We start from the raw sequence: 13,355 nt of genomic DNA, 5'->3' as shown, positions 1-13,355 counted from the left end.
ATCTCTAAACTAAACCCCTGCCAAGTTTGTTTGCGTTTGCACACACATTGACCTGAACACGAAAGGCGGAAGACTTTCGAAACGTTGTCCTCTACACTTGTATCTCCACAATAGGTAGTTGCCATCCATTCTCCGAAGTTTCATCAAAATTTGATTAAGTTTCAACGAGTAGGCCAACCCATGATTAAGTTATATCTGTAGATAGAACATTATATTTTTTAAGTCAATTATTGGAACTAGTTACGTTCGGTTTAACTGTAATTTGCGAATTAACAAAGTGTTCTTAATGACAGTTCTTTATTTTTGTAATGAGGTCAACATTTAATGACGTGATGTCTTATTTATTGGGATGTGGTTAACACTTATTGACATGATGTCTTATTTATTGGGATGTAGTTAACACTTAATGACGTGATGTCTTATTTATTGGGATGTAGTTAACACTTATTGACATGATGTCTTATTTATTGGGATGTGGTTAACACTTATTGACATGATGTCTTATTTATTGGGATGTGGTTAACACTTATTGACATGATGTCTTATTTATTGGGATGTAGTTAACACTTATTGACATGATGTCTTATTTATTGGGATGTAGTTAACACTTATTGACATGATGTCTTATTTATTGGGATGTGGTTAACACTTATTGACATGATGTCTTATTTATTGGGATGTAGTTAACACTTATTGACATGATGTCTTATTTATTGGGATGTGGTTAACACTTATTGACATGATGTCTTATTTATTGGGATGTAGTTAACACTTATTGACATGATGTCTTATTTATTGGGATGTGGTTAACACTTATTGACATGATGTCTTATTTATTGGGATGTAGTTAACACTTAATGACGTGATGTCTTATTTATTGGGATGTGGTTAACACTTATTGACATGGCGTCTTATTTGTTGTAATGAGGTCAACACTTTCTGAAACGGTGTTTTATGTATTGGGATGATGTTATCACTTACTGAATTGGTGTCTTATTTGTTAGAATAATGTAAACACTTAATGACTCGCATTGTTGGAATAAGGCTGTATTAGATACATACCAGAGAGGATATAAATACCATAAGCTGTTAAATGTTTCAACTGATTGAAATAGTTAGTTGTACTCATCAACTGGTATCTAACCCTAAGTATGTGTAGCTGAGTTTATGCTGTTCTTTCATTTATAGCACGAAAACGACCTTTACCAGAATTCAGGGTAAAGAGTTATATGTTTCAGCTCTTCAAGTCTCTGGATTATATTCACAGGTAACCAGCGTTACCTTTTGGAACCTTTTATTAATACAGAAGTTTACATGCCAATAATTTTATAACAAAAGGACAGTAAAGGATTAATGTAGTTTTAATTTATTCGTTCGTAGCTAATTTGATTCTAGTGAGAAAAAATAGTCCAAGCAATTTTTTAAACCTTCACAAAAAATGGACAATATACAATTAATGATAAATGAACACAATTTTTATTAACTCTCTTTCTTGAGGTACTCCAGTGTATGGAATGTGAAATAAAATGTTCTTGGAATAGACCTTAGATTTATAATCTACCTATATTTAAGTAATTTCAAAACAAAAATTTGATTTATCTATCTTTTATTGTTACCGTTATTTGTATATCGTTACAGCAATGGGATCTTTCATAGAGATATCAAGCCTGAAAATATTTTAATTAGGGTAAGGAAAGAAACACTTTTTGAAATTATACTCAATATCTGTTATCTAATACAATCATTTTATTCTTTTTTCAGACATTTGTACCATCAATGTATTTTATAAATTCCTACCATTATTGAAGTGAATATTTTCAACTACTCGACCTTATTAGTAAACCTTATTAGCAGGGACATAGATCCTGGGGGGATGGGGGGTATACATTCCCCCTTCATTTTAGGTGGGGGTATGGTGCATACAATCATTCTCCCCTACAGTTTGGTCTGTTGAATTGTTTTATTGCATCACAGGTCTACAAATTATGTGTTTGTTCTTGTGATTCTCGTGTTCTTACCAATAGAATTACATAATTAGGCCTAGATGTAGGCTTTTCAGTAACCGAAATGTTCATCTTTAATTAGGCGTGCTTCTAAGCTTTTCGATCTAGATCTAAGCGATAGTTCGTAAGTATCAGTCAGTAGGCCTAAATATACATGCAAGTATCGTGGCAACAACATTACTCTGTGACTGCATGTTTACAGCTTTCAGGTTCACGTAATCAGAGATTACCAATTTGCAAATTGAACAGTCCACATAGGTGGTTGCAAAATCATCCCCCATCGGGTGTAAAATCTACGCCCCTGCTTATTAGTAACATTACAGTAATGGTTACTTTCTCCGGAGGCCTGTTATCTTAATATCATAGTAATGGTTACTTTCTCTACAGGCCTATTATTTTAACATTATGGTAATGGTTACTTTCTGTGCAGGCCTGTTATCTTAATATCATAGTAATGGTTACTTTCTCTACAGGCCTATTATTTTAACATTATGATAGTGGTTATTTTCTCTGCAGGCCTGTTATCTTAACATCACAGTAATAGTTACTTTTTGATTATCTTACAGGACAGCCTTCTCAAGTTGGCTGACTTCGGTAGCTGTCGCTCAATGTACACTACTCCTCCATACACAGAGTATATAGCTACAAGGTGGTGAGTTAGAACACGTAGTTACAAGGTGGTGAGTCAGAACACCTAGTTGTAAGTTGGTGAGTCAGAGCAAGTAGTTACAAGGCGGTGAGTCAAAACACGTAGTTACGAGGTTGTGAGTCAAAACACGTAGCTACTTTGACTGAAACGTTAGGTCAGTGAGTATCTTGTTATTAAAGGTCAGGATTTTTATTGAAACTTAGATCAGTATCTTGCTATTAAAGGTCAGGATTTTTATTGAAACTTAGATCAGTATCTTGTTATTAAAGGTCAGAATTTTTATTGAAACTTAGATCAGTATCTTGCTATTAAAGGCCTGGATTTGTCTTGAAACATTAACTCATTAAGTATTTGTTTTTAAAGTGTAGGACTTTCAAGGAAATATTAAATCATTCTTATCATTCTTGTTTCTGGACAACCTAACGCAGCAGCGATACAATGTATTGTCAGAGGAATTAGATGACGGTTTTATTTGAAAAATACTAAAATTAAAAGGTAACCTTGCAGAAACTCGTATGTTTCTATTTAACAGTCGCCATCCTACCTTACTGCCCACCAGTAATACCATGGAGTTTCTTTGAACTAATTACACTAGATACCAGATTTGATACCTTTAGTTGACAGAACACATACAGCCTATTGTATAGTTTTGTGCTTACATCGAAACTAGCAAGCAAACTTATTTTATTTCCCAAATAAATCACTAAAGATAAAATATGTATGTTCCTAAAGAACATGGTTTATATCGGTACCCAGAACATAATATAACTTCATGAAATATAGTCTGGGAAAGCAGATGATATTCTGGTTGGAGTCAGGCTATAGTATATTAAATATTAAGAGACAGCAAGAGAGATATTCAACTGAGCGATGAAGTTAACAGGTGACAATGTCGACAACATAACCCCTTTACCTCAAAACACAAGTCTTTCAAAAATTGTCCCTTTTGTTCTGTTATTATTTATAGGTACCGCCCACCTGAATGCCTGCTGACCAACGGCTACTACACTTACAAAATGGACATCTGGGCAGCGGGATGCGTGTTCTTTGAAATTTTAACGTAAGAAAATAGAAGTAAAAAATTAAGTTTTCATTTGTTAATTAACAATATATTCCTGAAATTATGAAACATAGTCACTTGTTGTTTGCGTATTTTCCATACTAACCTCTCCTACGCAGCCTAATAACTTGTATAATGTCGTCTGTACCTCTGGTGTATTTATCTCTTCCTTAAGCCTAATAAGTTGTATAATGTCGTCTGTACCTCTGGTGTATTTATCTCTTCTTTAAGCCTAATAACTGGTTGTACGAAATATTCCATACTTATGGCGTAATTGATTCTTCTGTATATTTGTCTCTCATTTCTTCTTTTTAGTTATGGTTGATTATAATTGAATTGTATAACAATATTCACTTTAACAACATATTTGTGGGAGAGTTTTGAAAGTTGGAGAAACTGAAATAAAATTATCTGCCCCTATATTTTTTCTTGTGTTCATCTTGTATAATACATATATACCTAATGTATGTATTTATTCAGAAATTCTACTTGTTGTTTATAGAGATATAGCTCGAGAAAGAAAGAAAGAAGCAAAAACGACTTCACAGGGACAATAAAAACCTTTCCACTAACCATATCTAGTACTGAAAACTAGTGTACGTGAAGTTTTGGAAAATTTAGCTTCGTCAGCTTTAGTTTCGTCTGTAAAACGAAAAAAAAAAAAAAAGAACAAATATCATGCATAAAACACCTAGGGTTGCTTTTAGGAAACATGACTGTTGTTATAGCAACAACGTCAATAAATCACTTCACTGGAAATAACGTCTAACCCGTTCAAACAAACAAACATATTATTTGTCTAATTTTTTAAAACGATTCAATGGAACTGATACGTTCTATATATCGTTAAATATGTATTAGATTTAAGATAACAAGGAAATAAAGTAATACGTTATTGTAATACTGATAAAAGTAAAGATATCCCTTCATTGGCAAACTATCATGGTTTACAGTTATTCTTCTCAGTGTTTAGTTGTCTACTGTACACAACTCTTGTACCTGGTATTTACTGTCTACTTACACAACTCTTGGACTTGGTGTTTAGTGTATACTGTACACAGCTCTTGTATGTGGTGTTTAGTGTCTACTGTACACAGCTCTTGTACTTGGTGTTTAGTGTCTACTGTACACAGCTCCTGTATTTGGTGTTTAGTGTCTACTGTGCACAGATCTTGTACTTGGTGTTCAGTGTCTACTGTGCACAGATTTTGTACGTGGTGTTTAGTGTCTACTGTACACAGATCTTTTACTTGGTGTTTAGTGTCTACTGTACACAGCTCTTGTACTTGGCATTTAGTGTCTACTGTACACCGCTCTTGTACTTGGTATTTAGTGTCTACTGTGCACAGATCTTGTACGTGGTGTTTAGTGTCTACTGTGCACAGATCTTGTACTTGGTGTTTAGTGTCTACTGTGCACAACTTTTGTATGTGGTGTTTAGTGTCTACTGTACACAACTCTTGTACTTGGTGTTTAGTGTCTACTGTACACAGCTCTTGTACGTGGTGATTAGTGTCTACTGTACACAGCTCTTGTATGTGGTGTTTAGTGTCTACTGTGCACAGATCTTGTACGTGGTGTTTAGTGTCTACTGTACACAGCTCTTGTACTTGGTGTTTAGTGTCTACTGTACACAGCTCTTGTATCTGGTGTTTAGTGTCTACTGTACAAAACTCTTGTACTTGGTTTTTAGTGTCTACTGTACACAGCTCTTGTACTTGATGTTTAGTGTCTACTGTACACAGCTCTTGTACTTTGTGTTTAGTGTCTACTGTACACAGCTCTTGTACTTTGTGTTTAGTGTCTACTGTACACAGCTCTTGTACTTGGTGTTTAGTGTCTACTGTACACAGCTCTTGTACTTGGTGTTTAGTGTCTACTGTACACAGCTCTTGTACTTGGTGTTTAGTGTCTACTGTACACAGCTCTTGTACTTGGTGTTTACTGTCTACTGTACACAGCTCTTGTACTTGGTGTTTAGTGTCTACTGTGCACAGATCTTGTACTTGGTGTTTAGTGTTTACTGTACACAGCTCTTGCACGTGCTGTTTAGTGTCTACTGTGCACAGATCTTGTACTTGGTGTTTAGTTTTTACTGTACACAGCTCTTGTACTTGGTGTTTAGTGTCTACTGTACACAGCTCTTGTACTTGGTGTGTAGTGTCTACTGTACACAGCTCTTGCACGTGCTGTTTAGTGTCTATTGAGTGTAGTGACTACTGTTGGATTTCATCTTGAAATTAAATTTTCTGCACTTTCTGACAAAATAAATAATAATAATAAAACAGATTTGGATAGTGTTGTAAATCATCTCAACACACAGAATATGGATAACAGATTTGGATAGTGTTGTAAATCATCTCAACACACAGAATATGAATAACAGATTTGGATAGTGTTGTAAATCATCTCAACACACAGAATATGAATATGTAAGTTCTAAATAGACATATGTTTTGTAGAAACAAACCTTTATTTCCCGGAAGTAGTGAAATGGACCAAATAGCGAAAATACATGACGTGATTGGATCACCTCGACCTCGTGTTTTGGCTAAATTAAGAAAACGGTATGTTTTGAGTTCCTTGTAAAATAGAGGATTAGCTGCATTAATGTTTAACATGTTGCTTGTAACTTATTTATATTTTTTGCTTGTACTTTACTCTAAAGAACAGAAATAATTGGATATCTGTTTTCTGTTTTGTTTGTATTTGGAGAAAGGGCAAGCTACTCTCGAATATTGAGAGATTCGTTGTTAGGTTTACGAGAATGGGTTTCTTCATGTATCTGGTTACGTTTGAATTACAGTAGAACTTGGAATAAGAATATTGTTATCTCTACTACCTTAAGAAGAAATTGGTTCTTGACCTTATGTTACAGAAGTAAGTTTATTAAACAGCATCTGCCCTTAATACATTTTGATCATATTAAAGTTATTTGATTGGTTCTGAGAATAGCATGAGACACTCTACTGCTATTAGCTTAACTTGATTTGTAAATAATTAAAATGAATAATATTTATTCCAGGAAGCCACCTGTTCGTGTGAAGTTCCCCAAGAAAACAGGGGTGGGTCTACATACTCTCATACCCCACGTGTCTCCTAATGCACGTGATCTTCTGATGTTATTATTAATTTATGATGAAGAGGAGAGGATTTCCACAGCAGAGGCTCTACGTAATCCATTCTTCACAGACCTTCGGTACTGACAACATACACTGTGATTTATATAGACCACTGATAACAGTAGTTTATATCTTGGCTTAAAATAGTAGTGTTTATTTTGTTTTATATAGGTGGTTGATACAAATAGTATTTATTCTGTTTTGTATAGGTGGCTGATACAGATAGTGTTTATTCTGTTTTGTATAGGTGGCTGATACAGATAGTGTTTATTTTGTTTTGTATAGGTGGCTGATACAGATAGTGTTTATTCTGTTTTATATAGGTGGTTGATACAAATAGTATTTATTCTGTTTTGTATAGGTGGCTGATACAGATGGTGTTTATTCTGTTTTGTATAGGTGGCTGATACAGATAGTGTTTATTTTGTTTTGTATAGGTGGCTGATACAAATAGTATTTATTCTGTTTTGTATAGGTGGCTGATACAGATAGTGTTTATTCTGTTTTGTATAGGTGGCTGATACAGATAGTGTTTATTTTGTTTTGTATAGGTGGCTGATACAGATAGTGTTTATTCTGTTTTGTATAGGTGGCTGATACAAATAGTATTTATTCTGTTTTGTATAGGTGGTTGATACAGATAGTGTTTATTCTGTTTTGTATAGGTGGCTGATACAAATAGTATTTATTCTGTTTTGTATAGGTGGTTGATACAGATAGTGTTTATTCTGTTTTGTATAGGTGACTGATACAGATAGTGTTTATTCTGTTTTGTATAGGTGGTTGATACAGATAGTGTTTATTCTGTTTTGTATAGGTGACTAATACAGATAGTGTTTATTCTGTTTTGTATAGGTGGCTGATACAGATGGTCTTTATTCTGTTTTGTACAGGTGGCTGATACAGATGGTGTTTATTCTGTTTTGTATAGGTGACTGATACAGATAGTGTTTATTCTGTTTTATATAGGTGGTTGATATAAATAGTATTTATTCTGTTTTGTATAGGTGGCTGATACAGATAGTGTTTATTCTGTTTTGTATAGGTGGCTGATACAGATAGTGTTTATTTTGTTTTGTATAGGTGGCTGATACAGATAGTGTTTATTCTGTTTTATATAGGTGGTTGATACAAATAGTATTTATTCTGTTTTGTATAGGTGGCTGATACAGATGGTCTTTATTCTGTTTTGTATAGGTGGCTGATACAGATAGTGTTTATTTTGTTTTGTATAGGTGGCTGATACAGATAGTGTTTATTCTGTTTTGTATAGGTGGCTGATACAAATAGTATTTATTCTGTTTTGTATAGGTGGTTGATACAGATAGTGTTTATTCTGTTTTGTATAGGTGACTGATACAGATAGTGTTTATTTTGTTTTGTATAGGTGGCTGATACAAATAGTATTTATTCTGTTTTGTATAGGTGGTTGATACAGATAGTGTTTATTCTGTTTTGTATAGGTGGCTGATACAGATAGTGTTTATTTTGTTTTGTATAGGTGGCTGATACAGATAGTGTTTATTCTGTTTTATATAGGTGGTTGATACAAATAGTATTTATTCTGTTTTGTATAGGTGGCTGATACAGATGGTGTTTATTCTGTTTTGTATAGGTGGCTGATACAGATAGTGTTTATTTTGTTTTGTATAGGTGGCTGATACAGATGGTGTTTATTCTGTTTTGTATAGGTGACTGATACAGATAGTGTTTATTCTGTTTTGTATAGGTGGCTGATACAGATGGTCTTTATTCTGTTTTGTATAGGTGACTGATACAGATGGTGTTTATTCTGTTTTGTATAGGTGGCTGATACAGATGGTCTTTATTCTGTTTTGTATAGGTGACTGATACAGATGGTGTTTATTCTGTTTTGTACAGGTGGCTGATACAGATGGTCTTTATTCTGTTTTGTACAGGTGGCTGATACAGATGGTCTTTGTTCTGTTTTGTATAGGTGGCTGATACAGATGGTCTTTATTCTGTTTTGTATAGGTGACTGATACAGATGGTGTTTATTCTGTTTTGTATAGGTGGCTGATACAGATGGTGTTTATTCTGTTTTGTATAGGTGACTGATACAGATGGTGTTTATTCTGTTTTGTACTGGTGGCTGATACAGATGGTCTTTATTCTGTTTTGTACAGGTGGCTGATACAGATGGTCTTTATTCTGTTTTGTACAGGTGGCTGATACAGATAGTGTTTATTCTGTTTTGTACAGGTGGCTGATACAGATGGTGTTTATTCTGTTTTGTACAGGTGGCTGATACAGATAGTGTTTATTCTGTTTTGTACAGGTGGCTGATACAGATGGTCTTTATTCTGTTTTGTACAGGTGGCTGATACAGATGGTGTTTATTTTGTTTTGTACAGGTGGCTGATACAGATGGTGTTTATTTTGTTTTGTACAGGTGGCTGATACAGATGGTGTTTACTGTATATTTTCAGATTTAATTATTTTGTAAAGCTAGTCTTACACATGTAATGTTCACTTCATTTGTGATGATAAGAAATTCTCTTGAAGTAAAAATGTATACTCAGGATGATTGGTATGAGTACTAACACCAATGATAACCTTAGAAAGTCAAAATATTGTTACTTGCTAATTTGGGTAAAAGTATTAATACCCATAACAGCCATCCTGAGATACAATATTCTTTTCAATCTTACATTTGACTTTTTACTGTTGTCTACAGTTTAAACTATACATGCACTTCTGAACTATTGCTAAAATAACCAATAACTGCTCTATACAGTTGACAGTATAAACACTCTTCAGAACTATTGCTACAAATAACCATGTACTGTTATCTACAGCTTACAATATAATCACACACCTATGAACATTAGAATGTGAGAAAATCTCGTTTTTGCTGAATATTGCTGTTAACAAAAACATTTGTTTTAGTCACAACCATGTTTAGGATATGTAGAGAAACATGAAAATTATAAGTGTAACAAACTTAATATAACTGATAGCTGTTAAGTCTGTTGTATTTATATTTGAATCACATGGCCACAAAAGTTCACTTTAGCTATTACGTCTGTTAGCATATCTGAACGACACCAGGTGTGTCTTCAAGAGTTAAAGGATTCACGGACAAAGGAGAAGGTCCGATATACTGAAGAGACTGACTCCCCGAGAAGCATTGTCCCAACTATTGAACTCAGTATTGACACAGCTGGATCTGATCCTGAAAGACAGTTAAGGGTAAGATTTACCAGTTGATTACATTACTAATTGTTTAACATTACAAAAACAGGTGTAGTTAATGTGGAATTGTCACAGTTGTGGTGCACGATCCAAACATGCTTATTCTGAAGTTAATGAACAACTTTGAAACAGTCAGTTCATGTGATCCAAGTGTTGTAGTTCTTCCCTCTACAGATAACACATCTGTCACATACACAGTAAATGAACAACTTTAAAACAGTCAGTTCATGTGATCAAAGTGTTGTAGTTCTTCCCTCTACAGATAACACATCTGTCACATACACAGTAAAGGAACAACTTTGAAACAGTCAGTTCGTGTGATCCAAGTGTTGTAGTTCTTCCCTCTACAGATAACACATCTGTCACATACATAGTAAATGAACAACTTTAAAACAGTCAGTTCGTGTGATCCAAGTGTTGTTGTTCTTCCCTGTGTAGTTAGTCGTGCAGCACATACAATGGATTCATGATGGAATAAATGAAGTCTGAATTTTTAAGATGAAAATATCTGAAGAAACTTAAAATAAGGATCATCCCTTTTTGAATTCTCTTATTTACAGTTTTTAGTGAAATTTAAAATTAATATTACAAACATATTTATAAACGAGCTAATAATATGTGGAACGTGCAAATGTATGGAGGCAAGTTTAGTCAGATGAACAAATTATAATTTGAAGTCTTCAACTAGAGCTGCGTATAAAGTTTGACGCAGATGGTTTTGCCATTTTTGATGTAGGCTTCGGTGCTTGAATGGCTATGAAAAGGATTTGTATAGTTGCAATAAAAACTGTTAAATTTTATTGTTATCTTTCAAAATTCGAAATAAAATTTGTCCTTTGACCTGCATGGTAGATGTTTAATAGGCCTGTCTAGGTTTGACAGTATTTATAGTCGTATTTTCTGTAGTATTGTGAAAGCATAATAATAACAGGAAAACAAAATGAATTAATTTTTAATTTTGTATTTCAGCAGCCACTGAGATAGATGGTTTTGTATTTCAAGAACAAGTCTGTTGTTTTTTTTTTCAAACGTTCTATTTGAAATTTTGAGAACCACTATCGTTATTAAGGACTAGTGTTAGTGATCAGTGATGACGAGAAACCCACTTGTTGAGAAATTTATATGCAAAAACGGCTCGTTTGGGCTGAGAAAACACTTTACATAAAAGTTACACCATCATTAATAACTAGTTTACTTGAATATTGAGTGAAGTGGTAAAACTAAAAGTATCATAAATTATATTACAAATTCTTTTAATTGTGTAAATTTAGAATAATTTTAGGTCAAGAGAGCTTTGCAAGTCATCAATTTTAAGGTTAAGTTTGAGGTGTGTTATTAAAGCATAATCTTCTCTGAATCATAAGATGTCAGTGGTTGCTAGACAACTAACTTACTTTAGTTTCATGTTCAATATTTGTAAAACTACATCCTAAAGATACATGCATGCTGTAGTGATGGTAAAATACCCACCATCTAATTAAAGTAACCTGAGATATGGCGGTGGGTGCTGTTAAGTTGGTGTTTTCTCAACATTTCTTTTTTAAACTTTTGATAGAATAAAATTAAAACAACGAACCAATTACAAAAGAAACTTCATCTTCCTCATCTGGGCACTGCTGACCAGATGGAAGAGGCGAGCTCCGATAGTGACCCTTCTCAAGGTGAATGTTTGTCCATGCGTTTGCCATCTCTACAAGCGAGAAGTTTTTTGAGAAAAGTAAGTTACTACTTCCAACAGTAAACATTGTCAGAAGTTTTCAATCCATTTATTTGAACATGAGAATTATTCAGTAGTTCATCTTGTTGGACATTTTGTATAAATTCAAAATGAATTTCTTTTAATGATAAAAACCATCTCATGGTCTATCCCTGATAAAGTTTCATAGAAATACCAAAAATCGTTTAAACATATGAAAAATTTCCTTGAAGTGGTCTCTTTGAGTTAATATTTCATAGAAGTTAGAAATTCGCTTATTGTTTGTACATCTCACTATTCTATGGTCATGATGTTAGAAAAACATGTAGGTTCAAGTGATAGAAATGAAATAAAAACTATAATGTTATTAATAACAGTCACTAACCCACAGTGTGCTGTTAATAACAGCTAATATCTCTTGTTGTGTTATTAATAACAGTCACTAACCCACAGTGTGCTGTTAATAACAGCTAATATCTCATATTGTGTTATTAATAACAGTCACTAACCCACAGTGTGCTGTTAATAACAGCTAATATCTCTTGTTGTGTTGTTGATAACAGCTAATATCTCATATTGTGTTGTTAATAACAGCCACTATATCGTGTTGTGTTGTTAATAACAGCCAATATATCGTGTTGTTAATAGCAGCCACTATATTGTGTTGTGTTGTTCATAACAGCCACTATATCGTGTTGTGTTGTTCATAACAGCCACTATATCGTGGTGTGGTGTTCATAACAGCCACTATATTGTGTTGTGTTTTTCATAACAGCCACTATATTGTGTTGTGTTGTTGATAACAGCCACTATATTGTGTTGTGTTGTTCATAACAGCCACTATATCGTGTTGTGTTGTTCATAACAGCCACTATATTGTGTTGTGTTGTTGATAACAGCCACTATATTGTGTTGTGTTGTTCATAACAGCCACTATATCGTGTTGTGTTGTTCATAACAGCCACTATATTGTGTTGTGTTGTTCATAACAGCCACTATATTGTGTTGTGTTGTTCATAACAGCCACTATATTGTGTTGTGTTGTTGATAACAGCTACTATCTCGTGTTGTTTTAATATGAATTGTTGCTATTTTACAGTCCTACCGCCAACCTTCAACTCTTCACGACACAGACCGTCTCCCTTCCATTCATCGTCACAAGCGTCACTAGAATCTAAAGTACACTTAGCTCTCTTCACTTTAATTACATCAAAACTGAAACATTACTAATACTGATGGATTTTGGAGGTGAACGCTGAAGGTCAACCACTATTTCCAACATTTATGGTAGTGGATTCTGGACAACCATAAAGTGTTCAGATAACTTCAAGTGGTTTCTACACTATGATATACCATATTTATGGATCCTACAGGTCACTTTGTTCAATAAACGATTGTTTTGTAGTTCGGTATTTTTACAAAATCCAGATTACCGTAAACATTAAATTCAGCCTTACCTTAAATATATAAAAACTCTCTAGCACGTGCATATACGCTAACAAAACTGTTAACAAAGCTTCATTAACACTGTTAAGCAGGTTTAATACACTGACGGAGCTTATTACACGTTGTTAAACAGGTTTCATATACTGACGGAGCTTATTACACG

At 33.9% G+C, this 13,355-nt stretch overlaps 1 protein-coding gene across 1 annotated transcript; it reads left to right on the top strand.

Moving 5' to 3' along the window:
* Positions 1-1,126: 1,126 nt before the first annotated feature.
* On the top strand, positions 1,127-13,150 carry LOC143226880 (MAPK/MAK/MRK overlapping kinase-like). Its single transcript, XM_076458411.1, has 9 exons — positions 1,127-1,267; positions 1,639-1,687; positions 2,570-2,655; positions 3,620-3,712; positions 6,175-6,279; positions 6,738-6,911; positions 9,888-10,047; positions 11,606-11,767; positions 12,846-13,150. Exons 1-9 carry the CDS (start codon positions 1,230-1,232, stop codon positions 12,915-12,917), a joined length of 939 nt encoding a protein of 312 aa, XP_076314526.1. The 5' UTR covers positions 1,127-1,229; the 3' UTR covers positions 12,918-13,150.
* The last annotated feature ends 205 nt before the right edge of the window (positions 13,151-13,355 follow it).

The sequence above is a fragment of the Tachypleus tridentatus genome, chromosome 9, assembly GCF_004210375.1.
Source record: "Tachypleus tridentatus isolate NWPU-2018 chromosome 9, ASM421037v1, whole genome shotgun sequence".
NCBI lineage: Eukaryota > Metazoa > Arthropoda > Merostomata > Xiphosura > Limulidae > Tachypleus > Tachypleus tridentatus.
The sequence above is the reverse complement of the archived record's forward strand: the minus strand, read 5'-3'. Positions and strand labels throughout refer to the sequence as shown.

Excerpts from the sequence above, each read along its gene's own strand:
- LOC143226880 (XM_076458411.1), top strand. The coding sequence starts at position 1,230 with ATGTTTCAGCTCTTCAAGTCTCTGGATTATATTCACAG. Across the intron at positions 2,656-3,619 it reads GAGTATATAGCTACAAGGTG|GTACCGCCCACCTGAATGCC; the intron begins GTGAGTTAGAAC and ends TATTATTTATAG. Across the intron at positions 11,768-12,845 it reads CGAGAAGTTTTTTGAGAAAA|TCCTACCGCCAACCTTCAAC; the intron begins GTAAGTTACTAC and ends GCTATTTTACAG.